The sequence below is a fragment of the Choristoneura fumiferana genome, chromosome 13 (assembly GCF_025370935.1).
Source record: "Choristoneura fumiferana chromosome 13, NRCan_CFum_1, whole genome shotgun sequence".
Taxonomy (NCBI): domain Eukaryota; kingdom Metazoa; phylum Arthropoda; class Insecta; order Lepidoptera; family Tortricidae; genus Choristoneura; species Choristoneura fumiferana.
In genome coordinates this window covers 4,233,806-4,251,587 of record NC_133484.1, presented here as the reverse complement: position 1 = coordinate 4,251,587, position 17,782 = coordinate 4,233,806, and the positions used below count along the sequence as shown (strand labels likewise).

The 17,782-nt window shown below is 39.6% G+C and overlaps 1 protein-coding gene across 14 annotated transcripts in view; it reads right to left on the bottom strand.

The window, feature by feature from the left end:
• The window catches only part of Syp (synaptotagmin binding cytoplasmic RNA interacting protein), a 29,041-nt gene extending 11,633 nt beyond the window's left edge, over positions 1 to 17,408 (bottom strand). For 3 of the 14 annotated variants that reach the window (XM_074096039.1, XM_074096050.1, XM_074096049.1), the window contains exons 1-11: positions 16,001 to 16,135; positions 12,471 to 12,664; positions 11,173 to 11,300; positions 8,227 to 8,468; positions 4,536 to 4,671; positions 3,432 to 3,565; positions 3,102 to 3,188; positions 2,694 to 2,843; positions 2,027 to 2,172; positions 824 to 847; positions 10 to 104 (exon numbers count right to left, since the gene is read on the bottom strand). In XM_074096039.1, coding sequence (XP_073952140.1) covers positions 10 to 104; positions 824 to 847; positions 2,027 to 2,172; positions 2,694 to 2,843; positions 3,102 to 3,188; positions 3,432 to 3,565; positions 4,536 to 4,671; positions 8,227 to 8,468; positions 11,173 to 11,300; positions 12,471 to 12,664; positions 16,001 to 16,120 — 1,456 coding nt within the window. In that variant the 5' untranslated portion in view covers positions 16,121 to 16,135. Of the gene's footprint in view, positions 1 to 9; positions 105 to 823; positions 848 to 2,026; positions 2,173 to 2,693; positions 2,844 to 3,101; positions 3,189 to 3,431; positions 3,566 to 4,233; positions 4,370 to 4,535; positions 4,672 to 8,226; positions 8,469 to 11,172; positions 11,301 to 12,470; positions 12,665 to 16,000; positions 16,136 to 16,378; positions 16,585 to 17,003 lie in introns of those variants that run through there. The other 11 variants (XM_074096047.1, XM_074096051.1, XM_074096048.1 and 8 more) reach the window with 9 other exon arrangements.
• Between the last annotated feature and the right edge of the window lie 374 nt (positions 17,409 to 17,782).

The window sequence follows — 17,782 nt, the reverse complement described above, 5'->3', positions numbered from 1 at the left end:
TTTACTGACCGTAGTCGCCGCGGGCGCAGGGCGGTCGCGGCTGCGGCTGCGGCGTGCGGCCGCGCATCGCGCCGTGCACCGGGGAGCAGCTGCACCAATCAAATCTGACGTTTACATGCGATACATAGTTACTAGCTGTATTGCATACATTGGCCACAGTATAACAAGTTTTCCCTACAGTAAGCCGACGCCTTTGAAGTTGAGCGATCAGCCTGTATAGGTATTTCGCAAGAAGGGTGTCACAAATAAAATTTGGAATTAGTGTATCATCAGCCAAATAAGTGGTCTATCAACTTTCAAGTTGACAGGCATGTCTATTGGCATTATTGTTTTGTGACATGCAAACGATTATCAACTTTAAGATGGTAAATCACATATTTGGCTGATGGTACATTACGAACACAGCTGCAGCAGAATTAAGCGACACGGCAAGTCACCGTCCCAGCATCACCAGAGCCAGTTTACTCAGAATTCCAGTTTCAGAGACACCGTCATCGATAATTTAAATTATTCTTAGATTCTATCTAGGAACTCCGCAAACTGTCATTCAATTGCCAGCTTACGGAGGTGGTGCCTCAGCTAGGCACCTTGGTCAGTGTAAATCAGTTTATTAGTACGAGCTACTCTAGTCGATTGACGTACGGGAAAAATACAACCACTGGGTACTTTGGTATTCACGCAATACACCGCATCAACATATTCTGCATAGGTAATCGGTGCTTTTACACACTCCAATTCGAAAAAAAAACAGTCGGTAGATATCTATTTGCAACCCTACATGTTTTGTAAAACACCTAAAAACGACATTGATTTATGTACACACCTGAACGGCTCACTTTCCGAGGTGCTGGTAGAGTCAGACATGTAAAAAAAAAGCCGTAATCACCCTCAGAAAAAAAAAGCACAATCGTCACTGATTGGTGCGTTTCTTTCTATAAAATTAAACCCAACGCGATAATTTCAACTTCTCAAGTGATTAAATAAGAAAAACCCAACTAACATTAAACTAAACAGATACATAAGCTCCTAACTGTGGGGATGAGGTCCCTTGGGACAAAAAGGGCGCCCCGAATAGCGAAAAAAACGTTCTCCGTCGCTGCACGAGTAAGGGGACGCGTCGAAAACGGTCGAAGGGCCGACTCCCACGCATAAAGGGCACGGAGGCGGGGCCACAAGATTGTGTCACAATACCAAAGCAAAGTTACCGCCCTTTGGCCCTTCCTCCAATCGCCCAACAGTGCTGTCATCTTTATCAGCGTGGTGATTTATCAAGTGGGGGAGTCGGGAGCTTTTTGACGAACCACGTCTCTTATTTTGGTATCTGGGATTTGACGTAGAAGAAATGGGCTGAGACAATACTGACTTTGGAACGCTCATAGGTCTGTCTATATTTGAACACAATGACGTGTCAAAAAAGAATTCGGCAATTGGTGGTTTGAAATGCTAACACATGCATTATGTAAGACATTATATTATAAATAGTGCAGGCGAGCTGGCCAGATGTTTTTCAACTTCATATAAATCGTTCTATTGACAAGAGAGACGAAGTTTGCAAACGGGTTCTTACAAGAAGGAATGACCTATCCGAAAAGATATTAAGATATTTAGATATTAAAGTAACCACAATGCTATCTTCTTGGTACAATTGTGCAATGTGCATCGTTAGAAACGAGAACAATATCATAACCGCTTAAATAAGTGCAGTACCTAAGTCACAGCAAATGTGTAACAATTAGCAAAACCATGTGAATAATTTACATGCTTTTGGTATCATAAGTAATAGTCACGGTTTTTTAAAAACTTTTTGCAATAAAAGACTTGTCAAGATTGTTTACCCTTTTTGTAGTGCTAAAAAAAACGAATTATAGTCAATAGACAGTCCTACTGATACACAGTATAAATTAGAACGTGAATAATTAATCTCACAGAGTCTCTCCCTCTTGTTCTTGCTAACCTACTGAACAAAGATTGAGGGTGTGGTAACATAAATCCTATTAATAATAGTGGTCTAGTTTAGTGGACTCACCCGCCGCGGCCGTGTATCATCTGCATCATGCGCCGCTCGCGCGCGCGCAGTATTTCCTCCTTCTTCTTCTTGTCGGACGGCGGCTTGGCCAGCGACACCTCCAGTCGCGCGCCGCCCAACTCCTTGCCGTCCAGATCCTGCATCGCCTATAGGCAAATCGAACCCACTGGTTAAAGGTTTCCATGACTACAAGTAGGTAGAGCTCAAAATTAGCTGAACCCCTTTGTATCCTGTCACTGTCACTTATTTCTAAAAAGTACCTACAAATTAGCTCAGTACCGTTGTTTACTGCGACAAAGTATGAGAGTAGTTCAGTTTAAGTGTTCAGCTATTTTTGAGCCTGAGCTGTATATAAATTTCTAATTGCACCAAACTAAGTATGTATGTATTATTTTCCAAACCCAAAACATGTAAAACATTATTTATAAGAATAACTAGGTATGAGTTGCGACCTATCTATACAAACTCATCAAAATGGACGTTTTAGCAGGAGTTTTAGACAGCATATTGTAATTTAGTTACCATCAAGTTAAAATATTGATACCTAGTGCTAAATTAACAGTGCAACGATCTACTGACAGAACATGTAGAAATGCCAGAAAAAATCAAAGCCAAGGTCGGAATTGTTTGAAGTAACAATAGGCACATTAGTTTAGTTACGACTTACCTTGACTGCGCAGTCGCGCTCCTCGAAATGCACAAAGGCGTAATCCTTGATCTTCTTCACGCGTTCGACGGCTCCGAATCGCTCAAACTGTTCCTTCAGCGCCTCTTCAGTTATTTCCTGCGTTAGGTTCCGTACATACAGCACTTTCACCTGACAAACAAACAACGAAAGTTAATATCGAATAGCTTCGACAGACATGCTAGGAAACGGCCGAGAGGAACGCATAGTTAGCATGCTCGAAAACGCTTGTGGGACCGAGTTTGAACTTGAAATGGCAACGTTATGGGTGAAAAGATGCAACAATTCTTAAAACTTCAGACAATCCAATGACCGACTAGTCAGTCGCATGCAAGTTTTTTTTTTTATTTTCTTACCTAACAGTCTAAACCTAAAGAGTGAGATACTTACTTTACTCATAGTGTGCTCGTCAGGCTCCTCTTGGGGGTCGGCCCAATCCACTATTATATCACAGCCCCATACCTGACAACATTCGCCCTATTAATATTATGTATCAAATCATGTAAACGATTAAAACAAAAATAAGGTTTCACAGCAAGATTTAAGACAGAAATAACAGTTAACACCAAGCATGTCTACGCCAAAATACATCACAGGGCAACTGTCTCCGCAAAACAAAGCAAGAGCAATAGTATACTCTATGCAAAAATGTAGTCGTGCGTGGCACAGGGTTAAGCCATAACTCTCGCTGCGATGTCACTGGTAGATGTCGATACGCACCTTTATTCTACCGGTGCCCAGCCTGCGTTTAGCTAGGGACGCTGCTTTGTGAGACTCGTATTCCAAAAAACAAAATCCTCTATTTTTCTTCTTATCATCGGGCGAACTATATATAATAACCTCGACGAGCCCCGCTGCAACATAAGGAGTCAGTATATACGTGCACGCGCTCGCAACGCGAAAAGCTTCCCACGACCCTTCTGCTTTAGGAGCATTCCTTTAACACTACGAATATTAAGCAAATGAAATTATATTTCAGGACAACATATACTGAAGAGAACTATTCTAGAGAACAACAGCAAGTTTCTCCAGTCATTACTAATGAGCATTCTCGTTGCGGAAGCCAATCGTCGGGGTAACACTCCTTTCGCTACAACCGTCACACGGTGGTTGCCCTCAGTTGGCACATACAATACATACGTTAGCTTGCAAATGAGCAATGAGCGCGGCCTGACCACAAAGTAATACCGGGCAGTTTGTTTTCAAATCAAAACGTGCGGGCGAGAAAGTTGGTAAGTCGAACGTAGGATGGACAGAGAGCGATGATAAACGCCGGGCATTGCGTAGGTTCCGTTCGTCCAATAAGCCAATGTTGGCAATGCCCTCAAGTCTACCATGATAGTCGCTTATAAAATAATGGCCGTGCCAAGAGTGAGGTTGAAGAGGAGAGTATAGCATAGACAAGACAGCAAGGCTGTGGGCAGGCGCGCGGCCAGCTGAGAGCAACCGCAGAGCGGACGGCGCGCCGCCCGCTCCGCACCACCACTGAATACCACATATTATGAATTCGACAAGGACTTACGTGCGTGCCTAGTAAACTCCTCAAACAAATCGTCCCGATCTCGATTCTTAGGGATATTCCCCACGAATAACCGGTGATTGTTAAAGGAAACCGTAACGCCAATCTTTTTCCCCTTTCGAATTTCATAATCATTCAGCTGCAAGAACAATTCGAGGAGAATAGCCAATGGCCGGAGGTGTCCGGGCAATGACTGGAGATGGGAGGGGAGTGCGGGACAAGCGGACAAGCGCACCCAGCGGTCCACACCAAGCCCGCGCAACAACCCAACTCTATAACTCAATATCATTCGAGTGACACTTTACCTGTTAATTTACCAAACTCTTCCAGTATCTCCTCTTTGCCTTTAGACTTGGGAATGTTGCCGACGAAAAGTCGCAGATTCGGTACGCTAACCTTAATTCTCAGAGTCTTCCCTGGTTTTATTTCGTGATTATCGAGCTGTGGGAAAAATACAAGGGAAAAATTTTGAAAAACGGTACAATTTGGATTAGGCCGGGCCGAGTCGTCGGTCGTCGGTCGGTCGCCTCGCAGGATGATGATGACGCGCAAGCGCGCGTGCGGTGACGGTTAGAGCCAATCGTGATGAGTTAACTGACGATGATAAGCCGAAAGTGTTGTACTGAGCAAAGAGGAGAGCCTGACATCTATTCAATTCTCAGCCGGAGAACGTTTGGAAGCCAATTTAAAGTTAACCCTGTGAAGTGGACCGTTTAAGTGAAAATAAAAAAAAGCGAATACAAGTGTGATGGTAGTAACGAAAAAAAATATTAAAGCAACTTAAAATTGAACGAGGTGCACAGTAAAGAACGGGATGATATATCGGGAAAAGCGAGGCTTGATCAGTTACAGGTGTTATGTTTGCACATTTACACAGTTCGGTGATTATTTATTATGGCGGCGGCCAGGCGCGTCAGACATTCTAAGCCACTACTTACTATCGAGATTAAAGGAAAATTAAATTTCAAATAAATTTCTATAAATAAATAGTGTCAGAAAAGCGAATGGCCGCCGGCGGTGGGATATTAATGTCATGCTTTGTAAATGAAAGAAGAAGCTTAAATCTAAAACTCTCAAATGTCTGTGAATATAATCGACAGGCAAATGATCGAGACTTGCAAAAATACTGGTGGATTGGATGCACTAGTAGTCTTGCAAGTCGCCTGGTTGGCAGCTCCTCCGGACCCGTCCAGCGACCTTGTTCGACAAGCTAATTACTGTTCATTACTCGTAACAGCCGATTTAGGCCAACAATAGAACGCTGTCCACAGTAGTAGAGGTCGCTGTTCGGAGCCGAGGAGGCGGATATACAGGAAATAAGGAGCTGCCAAACCGTGGCAGCTAAGTGCAGTGAACATCTTTCTAGGGATTATACTTAAACATTCGGCGAGTCACCTGGAAAGTAGACGTCAAATTAGAACAAATTTTGCTTCAAATTTACATTGCACCAATTACGGAGCGAAATCTTTTACAAAAGTAACTACTTTTGTCACAATTTAGTGTTACCAATTGAAATTTACTGGGTATAGTTGTAAGTAACACAGAGACTATTGGGACAGATGTGCTCAATAACATCCATTTGCATGAGGCTAAGGGCGACGGGAGGTGGCTCGCTTAGTGGCATCGCGGGTGTGATTCACCAATCTCAGTACTTAGGTTACATTAGTGCTAGCCGCTGAGCGTGCCACTAAAAGTGGCCTTAGCCTACAGACAGGTGGCAACAACCGCGGGCGAACTAGGTCGCGGGCCGCGGCCCAAGGTTAGCTGCGGCGGCAGATCGGAGCGGCCGCTGTTGCTAAGCTGATAGAGAGCGGCGAATCATAATTATCATTACACTATGTCGGATGACATTTGAGTTGTGGTAGGTAACGTAATCGAGTTTTTGTCGTGAGGAAATAATTTGTGCAAATTTCTGAAGTACTTTGCTTCTAATAATAATATAATACAGTATGTTCCAATGCTCATATAACTTGACAGTGCTGGATAACGACAGGAGCCACGGCACATATCGGCTGCCCCAAGGAGCTGTGGTAGCCTAAACTTAGTTTACCATGCCTAGCATTAATTAGATTGTGATATCCTGAAAAGGATCTTTGAAAATTAAAAGCCAATACTGCTGTGTGAGGCCAGAGCCTATCAACGGTCAAAACAAGGCTGTAGAAAGTGCATCAAGCTAGGTACTTTTTTCAATTATTTAATTACCTGTATCGACCAACAAAATATAATTATGGGTAACTAAAAACGGAATTTTGCCAAATGACCACTACGTTACAATGTTTATAGAAACGCTTCATTCGCCGCTCTCTAGTCACACCGAAAAGCATTTTCTGTAATCGAGTCAGACTAGTTTTGGTCTTTATTCGATATAATGGAAACGCGTCATAGCCAGTAGCGACAGTCTTCGATTGCACGAGCACGTTCGGAGGCAACCAGATCACAGCAAACAACAATAAAAAGGTCTACTTTTGGTCAGACAATGATATAATGATATGTAAAAAACAAAGAATAAATCTGCAAGAAAGTTTTATTTTATTTACAAACATACCTAGTTACTAGACGCGTATGTACAGTCGCCATCAGTTCTTTCGGAGCAGCCAAGGTAGTCAAAAATATCGGAGCATGCACTCTATTCTCAAGGCATTAGAGTTCATACTACGATATTTTTGATCATCTTGGCTGCTCGGAAATATCTGATGTTGGCTGTACGTAAAGCAAAGAAAATATTATATGTTGGATATAGAAAAGACTCGTTCAACACGCGATTCTTCGACCTGTCTCATGGCTAAACATGATTGCTGCCGAGCGCGTTCATTACTGCGTATTCAATTAGATTCCAAAGTTTCTGTCGTAGGTATAAAAGACGCATTTTAACAGAATACAACAATCTAGAACTGCCTTATATGCCGGAGATCATCCATGGCTTAGGTTTTGTTACTCTTATTGGCAAGCTTAAATCAGGACAGAGACCTTGAAACCCATGCTTGCTCGATAGAACGCATCATCAACCTTTTACCGCTGTATCTGCAATGATTTGGTCGAAAAGGTTGTCAACTGAGGAAAAGGTTTAATGGGTGGGTTTAACATTAAATTTATGGAAAGCGTCAAGAGACTAAACTAGCCAGTGTGACACGATTGATTACTTTTGATTTCAAACGAAGAATAGCTATCAATGGTTAATTTTATTTAGTGTATTAATTTCAAAATATTGGAAAATACTACATCGAACCCTTTTCATCCTTCATAATCAAACGACATCCTTTTCGCCAAAAATTTCGCGTAGGACAGAAACAGAAAATGTTATTTGAGTATAAAAAGGTTCCAACAGTCAAGACAGTGTGAAGTCCGTAACCCCTGTGAAGTTTGATTCAACTCGGAAAAGTGCCATTCCTTCAGGAGAGCGATTTTCAGTTAGAAAAAAATATAGTCAAAGGCACAAAATTTGGCCCACCCTACATACAAAATTACCTTTTTCTGCATACATTTGAGGGCCAGATTATTTGCCGCTCAGTATATCTTTCGGTGTAGCGAAGGCGTTTCTACTAACTTTTCAGAATATAATGGTGTAAGAAACACCATATCGCTTCAAGTCGAGTTGCATTAGTCTTCACAGGAGGCACAGACATAATGTCACTGGTGTGTAGTGCAGTTGATTCCAGGATTGGCAATATCATGATTAAAAAAACTAAGATCTACAAAATCACGGACCTACAAGTGGATGAAGTAAGTTTGTACAGTGAAATGTACGAGAGTACACCATCATCAATCGAATACATCATCGGTCGGTCATCTCAACGGCATTTGAATTATTTAAATTAAAAATATTTAGGGCGTCTTTATAAACTAAGTCAACTGAAGTCATCCGCTTAGAAAGGTCTGTGATCAAGTTCCTGACACATCCATACACGATAGGCTATAAACTAATCTTAGCTGGACCCTTTTTACCCTCGCATCACAAGTTGTACAGTGTAAGTGTATCGTATCATGTGGTGGAGTTACCTCCTGGACGGCGCGCAGCGTGGCATCGCGACTGGTGAAAGTGACGAAGGCGTAGCCGCGGTTGGCGCCCGTCATGGGGTCCATCATAAGGCGGAGGTCCCAGATGGCGCCGCAGCGCTCGAAGAGGGGAATGAGCTCGTCCTCATACATGTCCTTGGGGATCTTGCCGCAGAACACCTCGCAGCCGGCGCCCGGCGTCCCGCCCTCCCAGCCGGGCGGCGGCCCTCCGTACTTCCGCTGACCTGCACGAGTATCACACTCTCAAAACTGCTTTCACGGGAACCATTTTATTTTACTTATTAGTCGATCAAGTGTTTTTTAACGCGTGCTTACAATGCGTTTCATTTGTGACAGAAAAACGTGTAAAATATAGCGAAACGCGATGAAAACGCGCAGAGGACGCGCGCATCAAAAACGCACGTCGTCAGCGCGTAAAAGAAGTCGTGGAGAAGGTCCCCAAGGTTTAAACGTGCCGGCTTCCTTGCGTTTGCTTAGCGTTCGACTTGCGTTTGTATCGATACAAAGGAGCGCAAAAAAACGTCGTGTGGATGGCTTATTGACACATAGGTTTTTAAAGTTTAAGGGACTGTTTTACCATCCATTGATTAGTGTTAACTGACGGTTAAATGCGATGCCGTCTCTATTTGTTTTGTTCGAATAGACGGAGACGGCATCACATTTAACCGTCAGTTAACACTAATCAATGGATGGTGAAACAGCCCCTTAGCCTTTGATATTCTCAGTAGTACAACTGACATTGAATCTTAGGGGCTGTTTCACCATCCATTGATTAGCGTTAACCGATGGTTAAATGGGATGCCATCTCCGTCTATTCGAACAAAACAAATAGAGACGGCATCACACCTAACCGCCAGTTAACACTAATCAATGGATGGTGAAACAGCCCCTTAGTGTTGGATTTTGGCGATCGAGTTGTGTTGTGTGGAATGATTATGAAATGTCCCACAAATATACTCAATCCACGAATTACGACGGAGAGCTTAACGCGGTTGTAAATAAAATAAAATTAATGTAGTCAGTCTTGACACCATACCATTATGATTTAACCCTTTCTTAGGCACAGTGCATATAACAACCACATAAATGTACACAAATATTCGACCTTACTAGGTATATAATATGGTACAAAATCATTTAATTTCGTTAAAAATATTTTTCGTTTTTAAATGAATCATAGGTAAACAATAAAAACTATGATTTACTTTATGGTAGCACATCTAAATTCTCGGGACCTGGAAAAAGGTTAAAAACATTTGGAAGATTTGATTGCCAAATATGACAGTAAACAAATGGAAGCATTGAACGTTTTTGAAAATAAAAGTCTGGTTAGATCCTTTTCAGTTGTCCCTCCCTTGACATCTTCAGTCTGTGTACCACATATGGCACACAAAAAACTCAATACATTTAGTGTTCCACATATGGAACACGCACAGAAGTAGATTTCTGTGGGCGCACGGTTTAATGAGTATAATGAGTAACGCAGTATTACTGCATCTAGTTGGCCGCAAGGTAGACAGCAGAATGTTGTAAGTGTAAAATGCACTTGATTATTTTTGATAAATATTACTGGAGTTAACTCTTGTTGCACAAATAACTATTTAATGTTTTTTTTTATTCTGGACTATGGAACAACCCGTTACCGACCGGACTGTCATAATTTGGCGGTAAAGAAAACTTTAATTTTTTAAGATTAATTGATGCTACTTAAAAATCTGATATTTTTTTCTGTAAATTAGAAAGGTTATTTATTCCTATTGATATAAAAAGTTTCAAGCCTTTCTAAATTTTTCAGACATTCCCCATTATTATAGGGAGACAATATTTGATTGTAGATCGCTAAATAATCAACGCTGACACCACTATACTTTAGAACGACCGACTAAGCCCATTGACCGAAATTAATTGAAGTTCAAAAGTGAGAAAGATATTTAAGCCCATCGTCGGTCCCTAGCGACGTGGTAATGCCATAAGTTTGCCTTCTTTACGCCTAAATGCAGTCAAAGTCAAAGTCAAGTCAAAATATCTTTATTCAATTCAGGCTATAACAAGCACTTATGAATGTCAAAAAAATCTACCACCGGTTCGGAAAAACCTCTGTTGAGAAGAATCCGGCAAGAAACTCAACGAGGTATATTTTTTTTAAACAGATTTACAATATTACTAAATGGTTTAATATTATCTTATCAAAGAAAGGACCAAAACTATTTCTGCCAAATAAGCATCACAAAAATGTTACACATTAAACTATTTATAGCAATACGGCAATAACATTCAACAACGGTTCACGAAGGATTCTAGCACCGCGACCGCCTGTTTTATAGCTAGACTTTCTATCACGCTATAAGTACGTTGCCTAGTAACGCCGAGACGTCTAGCCTACAAGGGCTGCTCAAGTCGAGAATCAGACTGCGTGGGGTGAAGGAATCGAGGGGGAAATGCGTGGAAATCTATGGGATTTTCCACACAGCGCCTTTTTGCGATAATACAAAAGCCGTTTTTGCAAATCGAATGACCAAAGTTTAAAGCAATAGTTTTATTATTTTACTTTAGGTGTAATAAATAAATGCGTAATATGTGTATTGCTCATATTAAGTTCAAGATAATCAAGTAAGGCTGGTTTCTGTAAAATAATTAAAATAAGATTCTTATAAGAAATCATATACATTAATAATGTGGCTAATAGATTTATTTTACACGTTTCTAATTAGAATCTTGTAGGAATATCTCGAGAGAAAAATATTAATTTTTAATTAAGTTTTGAAATTTGCTGTTATGTTAAGTAATGCATTAACTGTTATTATTTTAAAGCCTTACTATATTGTTATTACAACGCTCGTTTCGATAAAAAATAACAAGTGCGTCGTTCTCACGCTAGATGGCGCTAAAGTAAAAAATGCTTTGTCCTTTAGAGGTTGTTGAACTGACCTGTGGTAACGTCTAACGTGTACCCAGTTCTCGCTAGGATATGTTTGATTTTTTCCTCGTCGGGACCCTTGACCGGGACAGTGGCTGCGAGCGCGGGCGCGCCCTGCACGCCCGCTCTGCTTTTCTGTCTGAAACCCAATAACAAAACATTACTACTGCAATTCGGACCGACAACGCGCCAATTTACAGTACTTTATTATTCCCGTCTCGTTTCGACATATAGAACCCGACGCGTACAAAAGTCGCGCGGCCATTCCGAATCGCGCAATAAATCACGTTGAAATGTGACTTACGCAAAACACAATAGCATTGAAGCGCGAGGCTCCCATATCGTAAAATATTCGTGTGCGAATTTTATTTTTAAGCTGCGCGCTTTTAAACGCATGCAATTATAATCTCATTGGTCGAGTGGCCGCTGTACAATGAATTGTGGGGGTAAAAAAGTATTTTCAGCGCATGTTTTAGATGAAGAGGCACTTATGTGCATTTATTTGCATCGGGAGGTTGCTTTGCTAATATTAAAGCTTGCAAACGAGTTCTGCATCATGCAACTGGGGCTAATGACCAGGCGTAATCTAATCTCGCAACGATGCAAACACACCGACACGAGGGCAAATAGAACGTCAAAATGATCTTGTTACAGCGAACCGGGAGGCCGAGTGCGACTTAGCCGCGCCTGAGCGCATTGGACGCTAATTCCTTGAACCTAAAGGTAGTCAACTTCATAGTTATATTTTCAACCCTCTACAAAAAAGGGTAATGTAAGAAGTGAAGTCTCGTTAGCATCTTTCTATACCTAGTATGTTTGTCATTGCTACAACAAACTCTTTCAATGATTATAAACCTTGTCGAAGAAGTCTGATAACAATCTGTTCAGACTTTTCAACGATGTTATTTTGAAAGAAATAAGATGATAAGACTAAAAGTTGCTTCTTTTCTTGGCTATCTAGATTTAAGATCTAGCCATTTACCGGTCCTAAGTGACGCTACTGTAACTCCACCAATGCAAACGAGAGGGCGCTAGTTGTCCCGCGTGCGAATGTTTGCAATTTAAAACGGCTATATTGTGTCAAATCAATTTTTTTAGATTGTGACCTAGATAGGTCCAGCTACTTGGCAATCGTCCAACGCTCAGCGCGGGTTGCCAGGTCAAAAAAGAACGAACGGTTCTATATGCACCAAAGGTCCATGAGCAAGGGACGCACTTAGTATATTTCAATTAATTTTAAAATGTACCTACTTAGAAAAGATTTTTGGGTTCGGTAAAGTAAAACGATTTATACTACATTGCAACTCACCTATAGGTCTTCATGACTCCACATAAATAAGCACTTTTATTAGATACATGCTCGAGATTTGAATCTAAAAATTGTCCAAGAACACTTAAAGCACCGTCGGATGGAAATTCTTTTAAGGCGTCTAACGCACGTTCGTCCAGTTCCACGTGCGCTAGCTTTCCAGTCTTATAAATGTCGTCGAGCTTAGCAGCTACCTGGAACGGAAAAGGCACCTTTAAGTATGGCTTCAGTTTTACAAATTCTTGGAAATATTCTCCTTATCCAGTACCTAACACTACCCACAAACTGATAAATATATAACACTCATTCCTATCTGTGTAAAATAAAGCCATTTCAGCATGTTTGTGAACGTAAATCGGACGTATAAGGGCGTATAGTGTTCCATATGTGGCACATGAACTACAAAAGTGTTATATCATGGCTACATAACATTTTACATACCTTGATCATGATCAGTTTTTGTTTTTTACCCGACTGCAAGGAGAGGTATTGTTTTTAACGAAAATAGTACAAACTATTTAACTAGTGACTTAAAAGCGACGTATATGTATACAGCACTGTCTCCAAAATTTGGTTGATGAACACTTACTAATATTTATAAATGCAAAAATTTGTGTGTGCGTGCGTGCGTGCGTGTGTGTGTGTGTGTATGTTTGTTTCTCCTTCACGCTTAAACTGCTAGACGGATTTGGATGAAATTCGATATGTAGATAGCTGGACATCTGGAATAACACATAGGCTACTTTTTATCCCAATATTCCCACGGGATAGGGATAAAATCTCGAAATAACAACCGCTGGGTTTAGAGTATTTTATAAAATCCCAGAATTTCAATTGTACCAGATCGAATAGTTTACAATTATGATTTGTCTGTGGTGTTTGTTGGAAAGAATAGAACCCTGTAGTTTTTTAGAAATAAGTTTTACCTTGATATATCAACATGATGCGTCGAAAATCAATTACTCGACTGTAGATACACACATGTAATCTAAGACCGACAATGCTAAGTATCATTTCAACTCGCCGAAGGCAACGCCTTTGAACAAGTTACTACAGAAAAATCGTCATTGCTACACAAGTAATGCAGCTCGATTTACTGTTTATGTAGTTATATTGACTGATATGTGGTCAAAGAACCTACAATCAAGGAGGACAGTCATAATATAATATTATTTATAAATTGTTAGTACCTAGGTACCTTATTAACCCATCAATACCTACGTAAATTACCTAGGTACCTACCTACTTGTAACAGCTATGTTAAAACCATTAGGCTAGGGTAAAAAATATATAAGTAAAGATGTTTTTTCCAAATAGCAATTATTTAATAAGATCAGATGAAGTACCATTAAATAATCTGAGATCCTAAGTTAATTCACCAATACAAATTAAATACTACTTAAATTTAATGTCTTTTTATTTTTTTATTTTATTTTTATATCGTGAATGTAGTTGAAAATGCGTTTAAATACCAAATTTATTAAACAATCGATAAATATTAGAAAGAAAACTGTTGCACGTCGCATTGCGTTGCAGCCCGTGGGGGGCTAGGTTAGGTACTTAGAGTTGACTCAAGGCAGAAAGCGCAGAGCTATGTACCTAGGTATAAATCATATGTAAAAATTTACCTAGTTAAGTAGTAGGAAGAGTTTAAAAAATATTATTGTTTACTATTTCTGGACCATATTTTATAGGTATTGTATTATATTTTGCAGTTATATTTAAGTATGTTATTATTTACATCAAATATATCAAAATGAGGTTTTAATTTCTGAGTATTTTCTAAATAATTTATTTACAATGTTATAGTATGTATGTTTATAATCTACATTTTATAAATATAAAGTAGGTGTGCTTTTGAAAAGACACATAAATATACCTATCCTACTCTAATTATAAATTCTGGTAAACAAATTCAGAACCTACACCTTTTTATTATTGTAAGTATATTTCAAATAAAGATTGACCCTTAGGTAGACCATTTTAGCAAAGAAATCAAATATTTTGTATTTATAAAACCTTATTCTGCTCTCCAAAAAACTAGGTCTAACTTCGAACAAGCAATTCACAGAAACATTCACACTAAAGCCTTACTAAATCCAATAAATTGACTTCCCTAATAAACCTAAAAGTATATAACTTCAAACTCATCTTTCAAAGTATATGGAAATATATGAAACAAGTGAACTGGAAATTTACAACATTCTACAATAAAAGGGGGCATTAAACATGCTGCTTGAAGGTCAACTTGGCCTGACACAGACAAGATTTGACAAGGAGAACTTGTGCACATACATAAGGCACTGGATGCTAACAACCTGGGCTTTTATGACAAACTCCTCAACTGTAACTTCCTAAAACCTTTTTATTTGAATAATACTCCTAATACTCACAAATATTCTTATTCACTTCAATACTTAATTAAGTAAGGGTCTAATGCTTCTATGTGCCATATATGGAACATTTCAGTAAGCATCTAGATTCCAGTTGTACTTAGTAACAGTTATAAAAACAATGAGGCAATGTGCAGGTAAACAGATAGGTATGGCAGAGGTCAAAGTATTCACCCCATTATCAGAGAGAAAGTTTATGCCTCTGGGAGATAGTGCTTGGAAAATAAACAGGCAATGTTGCCAGTTTAAATAGATACCATGGCAACACAAATTGCTGTGAAAGTAAGAAGTTGACAAAATAAAGGTGATCTGGTCACCATTTCGGTGTCACACTTGGCCAATTCCAATAGAAGGATTGGTCTAGGTACATAAATGTTTCAGAATCCTAGGACTACCCTTGAAAGATTAGAGTGGAGCCACTTTAAAGTTAATTTTAGTGGAACCCACTCTCAAAGTAACAATAGTAAGTAATCTTTACACTTTAATCATCATAAAAGGCAGTCCCCATCAATGAAAAGTACCACACTGTATACCCATAGTCATCATCATCATCCTAGCCTATATACATCCCACTGCTGGGCACAGGCCTCCCCTCACCCCATAGTAGCATAATAAAATGATACTTTGGCAAGCTTTTTGAAGTTTAATCAAAAATTTAAAAAATCTTATTAGAATCTTATAAGAATTTAAATTTATTGAAACCAATAAAGTAAAACTGAAGTCTTATAGGACTTGCAATGATAAAAAATGATAATGCCAAGGTCAAGAGCACTTGGCCCCAATTATGTGTAAAACTACATAAAGCAAGCTTTGTTCTTATTAAACCCACTCTCAATGCTTCCTTACTGCATGTTGACCGATGCTAGCTTTAAAACTTCAGTCAACCCGATGAACCAAATGCAAGCCATTATACCACTTTCATAATTTATTTTTTATTTTAAAGAACTTAAGGATAAAGTACACAGTGTAGTAACAAGAATAATTAATCATATGCAGGTCAATAACTTTGTATTAGATATGAAGTTCTTTTAAATTTTAGATTAAAAGCGGACACACATAGATACATTGATTATGAACTTCTCAAGTACGTACTAAACTATTATGCACATGCTTCTACAGGTAAATATTACCACTCACCTTAGGATCCAAGCCATAGTCAATAAGTTTGCGGTAATCTGGTGTTCGGCCAATGTCGGAGTCCTTTCCGGGCACTTCTTCGATGGATATTTCTCCATTACCCTCCGCCATTCTGAACATTCATTAAACTTTGTACACACAACACACTAAGCTTCTGCAATTTATGGAAACTTCAAATTGAATATTTCAAATATAACTTTTGATTAAGTTACTTGGAACACTTGGAAATTATTTTCTATGGCTCGCCTACAGATGATGTCATTCGACAAAATTTCAAGAAAGCCACGCGTGTGAGCATTGCTGACTAATTGGAAGCATGGATATGATATCTATTTATTACATTTTTTATTGTATCTCGGTGAAAAGAATTATATTTACCTTATTTTGTAATTTTTGTAATTTTGGAAGAAATTGACAATTCTCTAATCGTCCGAAAAACAAAAAAACAAATGATGTTCAAACATATGAAACTGTGAAACAATGGGATTGTGCACTCCTCATTCCATCCGGGTGAAGGTAAATTTCAAAAACCGAATGCGCGGGTCAATGCATTCTTTTAGTGATGTGACACGTTTTTATTTTGCCTAGAAACAAAAATCGGTATTATGTCAAAAAATCTAACAACGTTCCTAAACAATAACGGAGATGCGAAATCCGGCGGTCAATGACCGAAATAACACATCAGAGTACTATGACAGTTCTTTATAATTTGATACACATCACTCTTGGTGTAATGATCCCTTGAAACACTTTTAGAACTCCTTCTGAAGCATTAAATGAACACTAAAAACTTTCCGCGCATGAAACTTTGCCGAATACAAAACTGCAATAAGTTGAGAGTGCAACTGCATTGCACCCGATAAGAACCGGCCGGCGCGCGCCACAATTTCCAAATAGAGTCCAGTTAGAATCAGCGTAGATTATGCCAAAATATTTAAATCACTAAATCACATACACTTTACGAATATTATGAGTCGGAAGCACTGTACGCGAGAATAATTACCTATTAATTTTGCTAGTTGGTGACCGAGACAGATATGGCGGATGGCGGCACCGCGCGACGTCAACGTGACCACCAGTACGGGGTTCTCATAACGACGCGAGCGGGATATGCAACGAGGAGTGCATTCAAACTTTTAAAGGCACTTAATTTAATAGTTTGTAAAGTTTTAAAAGTATCCCTCTGTTTAAGTCTAATTGCGGCCGCAGCGAGTGGTGAGATATTTTTATTGCACAGAGAGTTTTTGCAATGGTTGCGAATAATTTTGAATGTGAAAGAGCGCGGCGCGTCGCGCAAGGCTGCCGGCCGCGAGGTGAGACAGGCAACGGCAAGACGGCGGCGAGCGAGAAGCCGAGAGTGAAGGGGGGAGGGTGTTGCAACCCGCGGTGCAGGCGTGCAGCAGCGACGCCGCACCGAGCTCGCCTGCATACTTGCATATACACGCACACTCGCAAACCCTCTGACCTTCGTTACTCGTAATCGATTCACTGTCAGAGTTTTGCCTTTGTTATTATAATAGATCCTTTGGTCGAATTTTAGCACCTCACATTCTTAGTATTTTACTAACCGCGTGGACAATGAACATTTATTTTAATCAGTCAATTTGAATTAATAAATTTACAACTATTAAAACTCGCGCTGGATGCAATTCAAATCTTATTGTGTTCTTACTAGAGTCCGGTAAGCATATACTCATGAAATTTGTAAATCATAAAAAAATGCGATACTCAAATTCTTCATTAGAATTGGTGCCTAGCTAGGTGTTATATTATGAAACATGT